The 12013-nt window shown below is 44.4% G+C and overlaps 1 protein-coding gene across 3 annotated transcripts in view; it reads right to left on the bottom strand.

The window, feature by feature from the left end:
• Nucleotides 1-280: 280 nt before the first annotated feature.
• The window catches only part of LOC135905310 (zinc finger protein 454-like), an 89908-nt gene continuing 78175 nt past the window's right edge, over nt 281-12013 (bottom strand). For 2 of the 3 annotated variants that reach the window (XM_065436329.2, XM_065436328.2), the window contains one exon: nt 281-4365. In XM_065436329.2, the coding sequence (XP_065292401.1) occupies nt 3855-4365 (511 nt within the window). In that variant the 3' untranslated portion in view covers nt 281-3854. The remainder of the gene's footprint in view (nt 4366-12013) is intronic. The other variant, XM_065436331.2, reaches the window with a different exon arrangement.

Genomic DNA, 12013 nt, shown 5'->3' with positions numbered 1-12013 from the left:
TCTACAAAACAAGTTGCACTCGGGCTGAAGATAACAGCGAGCTTATCCTTCAACCATAGAAAAACTCATCTGCGGGTCAAGTGAGTCAGGTATTTTTAAATCTTTAGCCGAAGATTCCTGACTAATCGCATGAGCTCAAGCGCCTCATAGAATGTTTCACAGAATCCTCGTCACGCATGTAAACTGATTACAAAAGGTTCCACAACAACATAGACAGAATATAAAAAGATGAGGGAGACCGAGAAGGTTCTGATACATGCAACCACGTCATGCCGCGGAGCGATAATTTAACACTTGTTACGCGCTGAAACGTATTCACCGGAAGAAGGTAAAAAACACGTGTAAATGCACCCATCCTAAAAAGTATCGTGCGAAAACAATGAGAACACGTACAAAAGAAGATTAGCAAAGCAACGAAATTATAGTTGCTTAGCTATGCTTAAACCGCCTAATGTGCACAACACTGTTTCCTGATGGGCATGAGTGGTGCCGCTGTGATTGCGTCCCGCCTGGCTCTATGGGGATATAGCATGCGCACAGTCACTGCATTTTCGTGTACAGTTCAAAACAACGTAGCTTTTAATTCAGTATGCTTCGGCTTATAGGGCTGCAAACTCAAACATCGCCGCCGACCTAGTGTACGACGAAGCGTTGTCTGACCGTCCTTGGCTGGTGGTTGATGCGTAGGTGGGCGAGTTGTGAGGCTGCGAAACAAGGATGATTATGGAACGAAAGGGTGCCTTAACACATCTTGTGTTCGACGTACGGGCTCATTCCAGTCGTCCTTGTCACATGACCTCCAGCTTCCCGGATTTGGGGTCCTTTCCATGCATTTGACTGTCATCGACTGCGTTGTTAAGTATTCTTTCAAAGCAGAGTTGTCGGGTCCTGTGTCCACTAAAGTGGCGATTGCGCAACAACAGCGTCGATTTTGGTGGTTCATGCACTTAGGTATTTCGCAGTGTCGGATCATGGCTGTATCGTACTGTTACACTTTCACATAGTGCCGTCGGGTATCCTTTAGGCCGCATGGTTTCTTTTTTCGCAGCTTCATCGAAATTGCAGCATGTCGTTCTTTCCTCCTGGAGACTGAACTTGCGCTGGCCACGGAGGGCCTTGGGTACTTCAACGAACAGCAACCGCACCTCCTTAGGTTACTTTGTTTAGTTTACCGGATATGGACTCGCATATCAGTCATGTATTAGCCCATTGCACTCTAGGCGCTTCAGTGAGAGGCAGTGCCGCGGCGACGGCGATCGGCACAGTCGGTGGGGTCTCCGTTCAGTTGCAGCCAAACAGTCGGCAATTTCACGGGGTCGTTCATCTTGCTGTGAACGCATACAGTTGATGGCAAAACATTCTATCACCTCTTGGTAAGGATAAGCAGCAGAGATGTCCGGGTTCTCAGTGGCTGCCGAGCTAAGACCCATCAGGTGCGGGCGCGATGGGAGACGCAGACAGCTGAAGACGGTGACGTAAGCCATCAATCTAGGCTACAGATGCGGCAATTCATGGACTGGGAATGCCTGCTGGATCTCCTCTCAGACAACATCAGCAATTAAGCATACCATAGGCTGCGTCGAAGAGAACATCCTAAGTAGGTCTTCGCGTGAAACTGTTATGGTTGTCTTTCGGAGTTCGTCAGAGCCTATACTGTGAATTTTTCACCACGGCGAAAACACCAGGTGATATGTGGCTGAGTTCGCTTTTCCAACGTCTTTCCGATGCCCGTGGCTTCCGTTAGGAATTTTGAAATGGTCTTGGCTGGTCTAGGTTTCAATCAGTGTAAACGACATGCTTCAAACCGCGGATGAGGAAGAACGCTTTCCTGTCGGAGTTGCGCGGGTCGGCTTGGCTCAATTTATGCCCTGAAGGTCATGGTGTTCTCATTCGGCATTCCTATTCAACTTCGGCCCGCTCCTTGGGCATGACGCTCATGAATGTTTGCAGAACTCCACTCCGAAACTGTGAAACCACAGCTCATCACAGATTCGATTGTTAAACGTAGCGGTTCTCCCGCAGGTTTCTGGCCAGATTTCCAGATGTCCAAACGGCAATCCGGGGATGATCGGTTTCCTTCCTTGGCTTTTGCAGCACACGTTGCTGCGGGTGACGCCGGCACTCTCACTATGGCAGTTGCCTGGGCCATGAACTTTCTAGTCTACTCAGGCCGATGTCCATACTCCGGCTGTTGTAGCCTGCGCCGAGCTCGCTCGTTCATGACAAGGTTCGTGTTATTTTCATGGCTGGTAGGGTTTATTCGGTCACCACGAAGCACCTCTACGAGATGTCATGTCTTAGCGACGGGGATTGACGCAGTAACAATAGCTGTGAGTCACAAAACACACTTTATTGGACGAACCAGCACTCAGCAAGTTACGTGTGGGCAGAAAGGTAGTGCCAGGCAAATGAGTCGATCGCCGAACAAATGATTTTCGATTAATTAGCGTCGGCTATTGACATATGGTTTGTAGAAGATTCCAGCGGATTCGTCGGTGCTCGCGTGTCTTCCAGAATGCACGACCGTATTCGCGTTGCGCGTGCAATTTCATAACAAAAGGTTGGCCAACAATAGAGAAAAAAAAGATAGAATCGACGACAATCTTGGAGAATGCTCAGGTGCATGCAGGAGCGTCATACAATGAGCAGTGAATTAAGATTTGTTAGCTGGCGTAACGCGCTCACAGCAAGAAGACATAAAACGCGGCGTGCCAATAATATAACTAAAAACTGCATCTTACTCGCAAGGGTAGGTTTGTCACAACAGGCAAAAAAATTCCACAGCTGTAACTAGAGTGGAATGCAAGTCAAAAAAGACGACTTCCGAATGAATAAGAAACTGCACTTTAAAACTGACATACCTTCCACCTCAATAAAATATTCTTATTGGGAGAACATATTTGGGGAAGCTCCAGATCATTTGAGTCTCACTCTTGTCATCAGCATGATAAACAATAACAACCTTATGTATTAATACGAGAGGTAAGGATAGAACCAAAACAATACGTGCATTGAACACTTTGTAAGGGAAATAAATTTTGGCATGCTTATGTCTATATATTGTCGCGTGCGTCCCTGGAAGGCAGCAAGGCCTAAGCACCTCAATTACTGGAAGATATTTTTCTTTACTTGACAAGAAAAAGTGCCTATTTTAAAGATTGTTCGTAATGAGAGGTGCTCCCTTCTATTCGCACTGCAAAAACATTAAAAGGATGGCTACAAGAATCTTGTTCACTAGTCCACTGTCAAAACGCTTACACTAAACTAAACGAGCTGTCAAAGAACTTGTGCGAACATTTCAACCTTGTATTGACACAATACAGGAACATGCAGCCCATTAGGGTTTGTATAGAAATGAGTTCGCTAAAGTAATGTTTGGGAACGACATAGTTCTGGAAACAATGAGCTCTAGCCAGTACCTGCAGTACACTTCCACATTCAAGCATCGTAAAATCAGGTGGAGACGACGTTTTGTCTCGTAATTACGAAAAATCAAGTGGAATGCTTTATATCTCGCATTTCACACATCCGTTTTAAACGTCAATAGGAGCCCGTCTCTCCACAGAATGCGACTGGCTTATTCATTACCCCTGCGGGAGAATGTCAGCGGTGAGTTTTTTTCTGCACGGCTTCCCGGTCACGTTGCTATGCGACACACGTGGACAATTAACTGCACTTGCGCACTCGTCACACTTATGACTGCCCACCCGTATGCGTCATGACATGTGCAATCAGTTGAGCTGAATCTCTAAACTAATCTCCGCACAATCGGCACCTGCTATTCTGGCAGAGATGTGCGTCGACGTTTTCTTTCTTTGCAAACCCAAATCCACCCTGGTTGCACTAAATGCATTTTACTCATACGGCATTTTACCCTCGTGAAATTTTTTGCGGTGTTTTCTGGAAGTTGTGTTGCACTTAAAGGAGGCATTACATATGTCGCAAGTGTAAGGTCTGTCGGTACTGTGTGATTTGAGATGATTCTTAAGGTCGTCTTTGCTTCTAAATGGTTTAGTACATATATGGCAGATATGGGGTTTCACTCCTGTGTGAATGTGTTGATGCCTATGGAAACTCCTGCAATGCGCGAACGATTTATGACATATTTCGCATTTGTAGGGCCTCTCGCTTGTATGCGTGCGGTAATGTACAGTTAAGTAACTAGCCCTGCTAAACAATTTACCACATGTTTCGCATTTGTTGTTCGACTTCTTGACAGACAATCGATGATGTGCTGTGAACATGGGGGCTGTGCCGTCCGCATGATCGCTGGATTGCCTGTGTGTGGAGTCCCGTCTGCTGGAAACATTTCCACTGACACCACAGCACTCTCGCTGTTCGGTTCCTCCGGTCCCAGTAGCATTCCTGCAAGAATATGAAAAAATTAACTGTAAATGCCGACTCTTTTTATGGGACGACAAAAACAGATTTTTACCCATCGAGAGTTTGATAAGTTTAAATCGCTCGGTAATGTTAAGGCGACTCGATGAATTTTAGCGCTAAGTTGCTGCATTGGTATTTAGCACTCCATTATCGCTCTAGATTGGCAGAAACTGAACAGTGGTGCTCTTCGTGGCCTGTGATGCTAAACAGAAAATTAAGAGCTTTCCTCGTTCGAGATGCAAGCATAACAGAAGCCTTGCATTATCTAATACACCATGCATATCCTACAAGAAACAAGCGCAGGAGATTAAAAATGTCTATTAGTGATGGTAAGTTAAAATACTAGCTGGTCTGCGTATTAAAAATACAACTACGTCTTCAACACGCTCACAAGGCGTATTCAGGCAAAAGTCCAGGAACGTACCCTCGGAAGTGAGACATTTGGCATTGACAAAGACTGTTTGCGTCTGCTAAAATACGTGTCCGTTTTATGGGGCAGCTTCTAATGACCCGCTCTTGCGGCGAGCGTCGGTGGCGCAATAGACCGAACGAACACAAGAGCGAGCGATGAAAGAGCGAACGCGGAGAGGCAGAAAACGCGAGCCTTCAACACTCCAGAGGTGGAGACCAATGAGCGCTGCCCCTTCAGTCACATGAGCGCGGAAAACTGGTTTCATGCAAAGCCGCCCGGCCGCTCGGTTCGTACTAGCATCTGGTATCAGCCAGAGCGACCATATCGTGGTATGATCAGCTCGTGTCGGGTCTCGCTTTAACTTGTTTAAATAGCTAGGATTGGTTGTCGTGGTTTTCGATTGTTTTCCAATCGGATTTTATGAGCAATAGAATGTTTTAGGATTTTATGGAAGCCAAGAAGCAAGAGCCATTACACTGGATCCTTCGATTAGTCATTTAGTCATTTACAAAAGCCGTGGCGCCTGACGTCTGCTACGTTTCTCTTAAAATCTTTTCCTCCCTATATCGCCAAATCCCACGTACACAGCTGTTCTCAAATTAGCATTATGAGCTATCCTAATGAGTGGTTAATTTTTCAGGACGGATTGTATGCTAGGTAGAGTGAAGAAGTTCTGTAGTATGTAATATTCTACAAACACCTGACGACGAAAGCCTGCTGCTTACGTGCTAATGGCTAAATTTGTAGGATCTGACGGGTAAATTTGTAGGATCTGAACCATAATGAGCCGCAGTTCGCAGTAAACATTTGGCACTGTAGGTTGACCTACTCAACGTCACACGCGAAAAACTAATGCATACCTGAAGATAATTTAGTTGTTTTCATTGGATTTCTTTTTTTCCGCCGCTCGTTCGTTCGATGCTTATTTATTTCCATCGTTCATGTTCAGCTATTACATCCATGCTTGCCTATGCGGGTATTAGCCATTTCTGATGATGATATTTTTCACGCACTCAACTAGAACCGCTTTTTGCGGGTTCAAGCCATTGCAACTAGCCACTTGAGGCTCTCGCTTTAAGAGATAGAAATAGCACCAACGCGACCTATTCGCGCTATTTCTGACACGTGTAATTGGACTGACTCGCGATCGGATACCATACGTTTTACCTCAAGCCCTACTTATCGAATACGAAGCAAAGCTGCCGCGTTCATCTTTTCCTACAGTTTTTGTATGAAGTCATTTAACATTTCACTCACACGAACTGCACACCATTCCTGCGGAAGGAATCGAGCAAACTACAACCTAATCTACTCCACCATACGCAACAAGAAGAGATACGACAAATACTTCAGTATTTTCATGTAGACCGGATGAAATATGCTGCCAAAATTTAGTAAATTCTTTTGTTTTTCTCGGTAAGTTTATGAACACTGCATGCGTGTAGTTAAGACGTTGCTGGTACGACATGTTTTCTAAAGTTTAGTGTAGAAAAATACAACGGGCAGTAGAGAAGAGACAGCGCATTCAGTGTATGTCTCTTCTACAGCCTGTTTCTCGTTTGAAATGTCTGCGCTAAGCACTAGACGAAGATTGGTAGATATTCTTGTGGTAATGTGCCTTTTGCTTACATAATTGCATTCATTCTTGTTGCGGTTGTTCACATCGCTCATGCATTGTTATGGTTTGGTTCTACTCTACGTAGTTTCTAATCGTGCCACCTTGACCGCCATTGACAACAGAATATTTAATAATAAAATTAGAACAAACGAAGAATCAAATTTCGTTTCATAGAGCCAAATAAATTCCGGCAAGTGTATCCATCACAACTTTTATACCCACTGTGGTTGCTTATAGCTATGGTGTTAGGCTGCTGAGCACCAGGTCACGGGATCATATCCGGGCCACGGCGGCCGCATTTCGATGGGGACATGCGAAAACACCCGTGTACTTAGATTTAGGTGCACGTTAAAGAACCACAGGTGGTCCAAATTTCCGGAGTCCTCCACTACGGCGTGCCTCATAATCACAAAGTGGTCTTGGCACGTAAAACTCCATAATTTAATTTTTACCACATTTATTTAGGCTTGCAACTGGGGAAAATTAGCAAATCGCTAAGTTTGGAAAGAATAGAAGCTTAGAATTTACAAACTTTAATTACAATAAAAACATATGTATCGCTGTTAAATTTGCTTATATTGTTATATTTGTTATATAAGTTATAAAGACGTAATTTTGCTACTTGAGTTTCTCAACGTTTCTTTTAAGTATTTGACGAATCTAAAATACAAGTGCTTCAGTTTCGGTAATATCACATTTATTTAAATGCACAAGCTTCAATACTCGAACAGCGTATTGTCAGGCCCATTCATTTCTCTTTTACAGAGTATTTAGGTAGTTGATCCTCAGCTAAGGCTTCTCTTTTACGCCGACGCCATATTGCTGAACAGCAGCTGATATTTGTTATTTAGGTCATCGCAGCATGTATCCCCTGCACAAGTGTGTCAGTCCCAGCGCAATTTTTTCACAGGAATTTCACAGGAAAACAGGAAAAGCCTGTTTTATTTCATGGGCCTCGGCTCCTATGAGCGTCTCTCCTTCACAATCTTTACATATTCCGTAATTGGGAGTGAGTAAGCTGGCTACAGACCTGCAAGGGTACCGCACATTGTGGCGTGTTAACAGGATGGAAATCGGGCGAGTTTGTTTGGCTTCGGGGTTGCGGCATGAGGTGTGGGTGCGGACCGGACAATGGTGTCCTGTCGCTTTGTTGGAACCAAGAAGTTTGGCAAGGCAGGCTGCGTCAGCCGGACGCACTGAACTGCTGATGCAGTACCTGTTTCAGCCATCAGAACTAGCCCTTCATAGGAGAAATTACCTAGTAGAGACATTGTTATACCAGGTAACCATCCCTAGCTTCTGATGATATGTAGTGTTTATTGGCGCAAGGGCCAAGTGTGACCAAAGAGCGCCAAGACAATGGTGATGAGCACTGAATGGACTAATGGCTGACGTGACGTGGCTGTAGAGAGGCCTAAAACGGAGAGCTATAAGTTTCATAAAATACACAAGGAATAAAAATGTGAAAATGGCTAAAATAGGGTATGTTATAAGTATAGGATGTACAACAACGGTGTAATAGCGTTAGATGAATAAAAATGAACAGGTGATTGTTGTTGACGAATAGCAGAACAGCCTCAGCGGGTCCCTTGACTACAAGGGCCTGGAGGCATCTGCTATAACATAGGTTCACATCGCAACCATGGCAAGAGGCCGTGTTACGAATTTTTTGGACAGAAAACGTTGAGCGTGTCAACGTCGTTTAGAAAGGCTAGGGTAGACTGCATGCGAAATAGCGGTTCTCTGCCTAGAAACAGTGCCAGGTGAAGTGGTATATACTGACTGCATGCTAAAGGGAAGTGTTTTTTCTTCTCGACTTGTGTTTCGCGGCATTCTAGGAAGACATGTTCAACACTGAGTGTCTCCCCACATCTACTACACATTGGACCTTCACCGTCGCTCAACAAAAAGCTATGTGTACCGTAAGTGTGCCCTATTCTGAGACGACAGAATAGGACATCACTTCGTCTGGACTTGGTCAGTGATGGCCAGTATCCTAAACGTGGCTTAACTATGTGGAGTTTATTAAGTGTTTCAGCGTCCCATTTATGCTGCCAGTAGGTTCTGAGTTTTTTTCCGTAAGTATGGCTTTAGGTCTGAGACCGGAACGGCTATGGACATGTTGCCAGCTTTTATGTCTAAGGCGGTAGCTATTCGGTCTGCCAGGACGTTACCTTCAATACCTCTGTGTCCAGGCACCCAGCATATCGTTACATGTTGGCCAGATGCATAAATAGTACAGAGGAGAGAGAAAATATCTGCAATTACTGGATTTGTGTGGTTGAAGCATGACATCAATATTTTCACAACGCTTAATGAGTCTGTGTATATGACCGCCTTATGCAGTTTTAACTGTTTGATGTGTTTCGGAGCCGACCACAGTGCATACGCCTCTGCTGTAAAGATGCTTGTTTGAGGGTGCAGAACATCGTACTCGGAAAAGGATGGGCCGACGGCTGCATATGACTCGCCAGCATGTGATTTAGACGCATGTGTGCAATACTCTGGACACGGGTATTTAAATTGTAATTCCAGACAATGCATATGAATGTGCGCCTCTGGAGCATGCTTCGTTACCTCCACGAATGACGTGTCACAGTCAATAATTCGCCACAACCACGGTGGAAACGGCTTCGCAGAAGCCATTACACTATTTTCATGAATGGGAACATCCATCTCCTCGCTTAGCTTTGTCACACGGATCGAGAACGGCTCTCTGGCTGTAGGTTTGTTACGAAAGAGTGTTGCAGAGGTCATATTGTTTATGGTGGGATAACAAGGATGGCTTTCGTTAGCATGTTCTTTAAGAAAATAATTAAATGTAGAATATGACCGCTGCAGATCGAGCGACCATTCATTCGATTCCACATAGAGGCTTTGAATCGGACTCGTCCTAAAGGCGCCGGTGGCGAGGCGGATACCAAGATGATGCGCAGGGTCCAGCATCTTAAGAGCACTGGGTGTAGCTGAGTGATACACAACGGCACTGTAGTCTAACCGCGATCGTACAAGGCTCCTGTAGAGGTTCATGAGGCATCTCCTGTCGCTTCCGCATGTTGTATGTGACAGTATTTTCAGGATGTTCATTGTTTTAAGGCATTTAGCTTTCAAATACTTGATATGAGGAATGAATTAAGGTTAGTTTTGAGTCGAGTATTATGCCTAAAAGTTATGTTCAGTGTTGAGTGGTATGTGTTGTCCATGCAGCATAATATCAGGATTTTGTATCAAACCTCTCTTTCTAGAAAAAACTACACAGGAGCTTTTGGTGGGGTTTAGCTTGAAGCCATTTTCATTTGCCCATTGTGAGACCTTGTTCAGTCCGAGTTGGACTTGGCGCTCGCAGACAGCAAGATTACAAGACTTAAATCCTAATTGCACATCGTCTACATATATTGAATAAAACATTGAGGATGGAATGACTTCGTGGCGGGAATTCATTTTCACAATGAAGAGGGTGCAGCTAAGCACACATCCTTGTGGCGCACCAGTCTCATGAGTGAATAGCCTGGACAGGGCATTGCCCACTCTAACACGGAACGTGTGGTTAGTCAAGTAGTTTTCTATCATATTTAGCATGTTGACGCGTATGCCCACCGCAGAGAGGTCTCGGAGGATTCCAAATCGCCATGTTGTGTCATAGGCTTTTTCCAAGTCCAGAAATACTGAGAGAAAAAATTGTGTATATAAGCCTCTCTAATATTTGCCTCAATGCAAACTAGGTGGTCTATTGTTGACCTACCCTCCCTGAAACCACATTGAAGGGGATCATGTAGACGGTTGCTTTCCAGGAAATAGATTAGACGCCGATTTACCATTTTTTCATATAACTTACACATGCAGCTTGTTAGAGCTATTGGCCTACTACTACTGGCTAATGCGGGGTCTTTGCCTTGCTTATGAATTGGGATGACAATCGCTTCTTTCTATGAGGATGGAATATGCCCATATACCCACATGGTGTTGTAAAGGGACAGAAGTCTGTTCAATATTTCTGGATGCATATTCTTGATCATTGCATACATTATGCGGTCACTACCTGGTGCTGAGTTGCTGCAGGAAATGAGAGCAGCCTTCAGTTCAGCGAGACTAAAGGGACAGTTGTAAGGTTCATCTGCTGCGCATTTTCGTTCAAGGCGCTCTCGCTCTATGCGTTCCTTGAACTTTAGGAAATTTGGCGCATAGTGTGATGCACTAGAAATATTTTCAAAATGCTTACCCAGGAAGTCTGCCTGATCTTTCATGGTGTTGCCTTGAGCGTTTACTAAAGGAAGCGGTTGTGGTTCCCTGCCCTTTAATGTGTTCACCCTGTTCCATACCTTACCCTCATCTTTGTAAGAACTGATACTACATATGTACCTTTCCCAGCTTTATCGCTTTGCACGTCGTCATGTTCTTCTGCCCTGTGATTTTGTCTTCTTGAAATGAATGAGGTTCTCCGCAGTTGGAGAGTCACGAAGCAGGCTCCAAGCTTTATTTTGTTTTTTCCGTGCCTCTTTGCATGCGTCATTCCACCAAGGCAAACGAAGCTTATTAGCAAGTCCGTTAGTTTGTTTTACGCATTTTTCAGCGGCGTCAGTAATAAAAACTATTACATATGCCACAGCATCATCTATGTTTAAAGAACTCAAATCATCGTACTGTAAATATGTGATCTCTTGAAACATTTCCCAATCCGACGAGTCAATTTTCCATCGGGGAATCTGTAGCGGGATCAGCTCGTTTTGTTAAAGTTAAGAGAATAGGGAAGTGGTCACTTCCGTAAGGGTTTTTTAGGACCTTCCAATCAAGGTACGTCATTATAGATGGAGAGGCTATGAATTGGGATGACAATCGCTTCTTTCTATGAGGATGGAATATGCCCATATACCCACATGGTGTTGTAAAGGGACAGAAGTCTGTTAAATGTTTCTGGATGCATATTCTTGATCATTGCATACATTATGCGGTCACTACCTGGTGCTGAGTTGCTGCAGGAAATGAGAGCAGCCTTCAGTTCAGCGAGACTAAAGGGACAGTTGTAAGGTTCATCTGCTGCGCCTTACAGGTCTATTAATGAATATGACTTATGTGTGGTGCTATAAAAGGTGGGTTCTTTTTTATTGAGAAGAACTGCACCGGTACACAAAAGAAAGTCTTCTCTAGTACGCCCTCTTGCATCACAGCGCGAGTCGCCCAATAGCGTATTATGGGCGTTCACATCGCCTGTTAAAATGAATGGTTCCAGAAGCTGATTGACTAGTGTTTCAAGATCCCTTAGTTGCAAGCGATGTTCGGGTGGTATGTAGAGGGATGAGACCGTAACCAACCTGTCGAAAAGAATCGCCCTAACCGCTACTGCCTCAAAATTAGTTTGAAGGTGGAGTTGTTGGCAAGGAACTGACCTCTGGGCTATAATAGCCACGCCACCAGACGCGGCATGGCCATCATCGTGATCTTTCCGGAATAATGTGTATTGTGCTAAGAAATTTGTATTTGATGTTTTAAAGTGTGTTTCCTGAAAGCAGAAAAGCCTAGGATTAAATTCTTGTATTATTTCTTTGATATCATCTAAGTTGTTCAGAATACCATGGGCATTCCAATCAATAATTTGTACAGCC

Source organism: Dermacentor albipictus, chromosome 3 (genome assembly GCF_038994185.2).
Source record: "Dermacentor albipictus isolate Rhodes 1998 colony chromosome 3, USDA_Dalb.pri_finalv2, whole genome shotgun sequence".
NCBI lineage: Eukaryota > Metazoa > Arthropoda > Arachnida > Ixodida > Ixodidae > Dermacentor > Dermacentor albipictus.
This window is presented reverse-complemented; position numbering and strand designations above follow the sequence as displayed.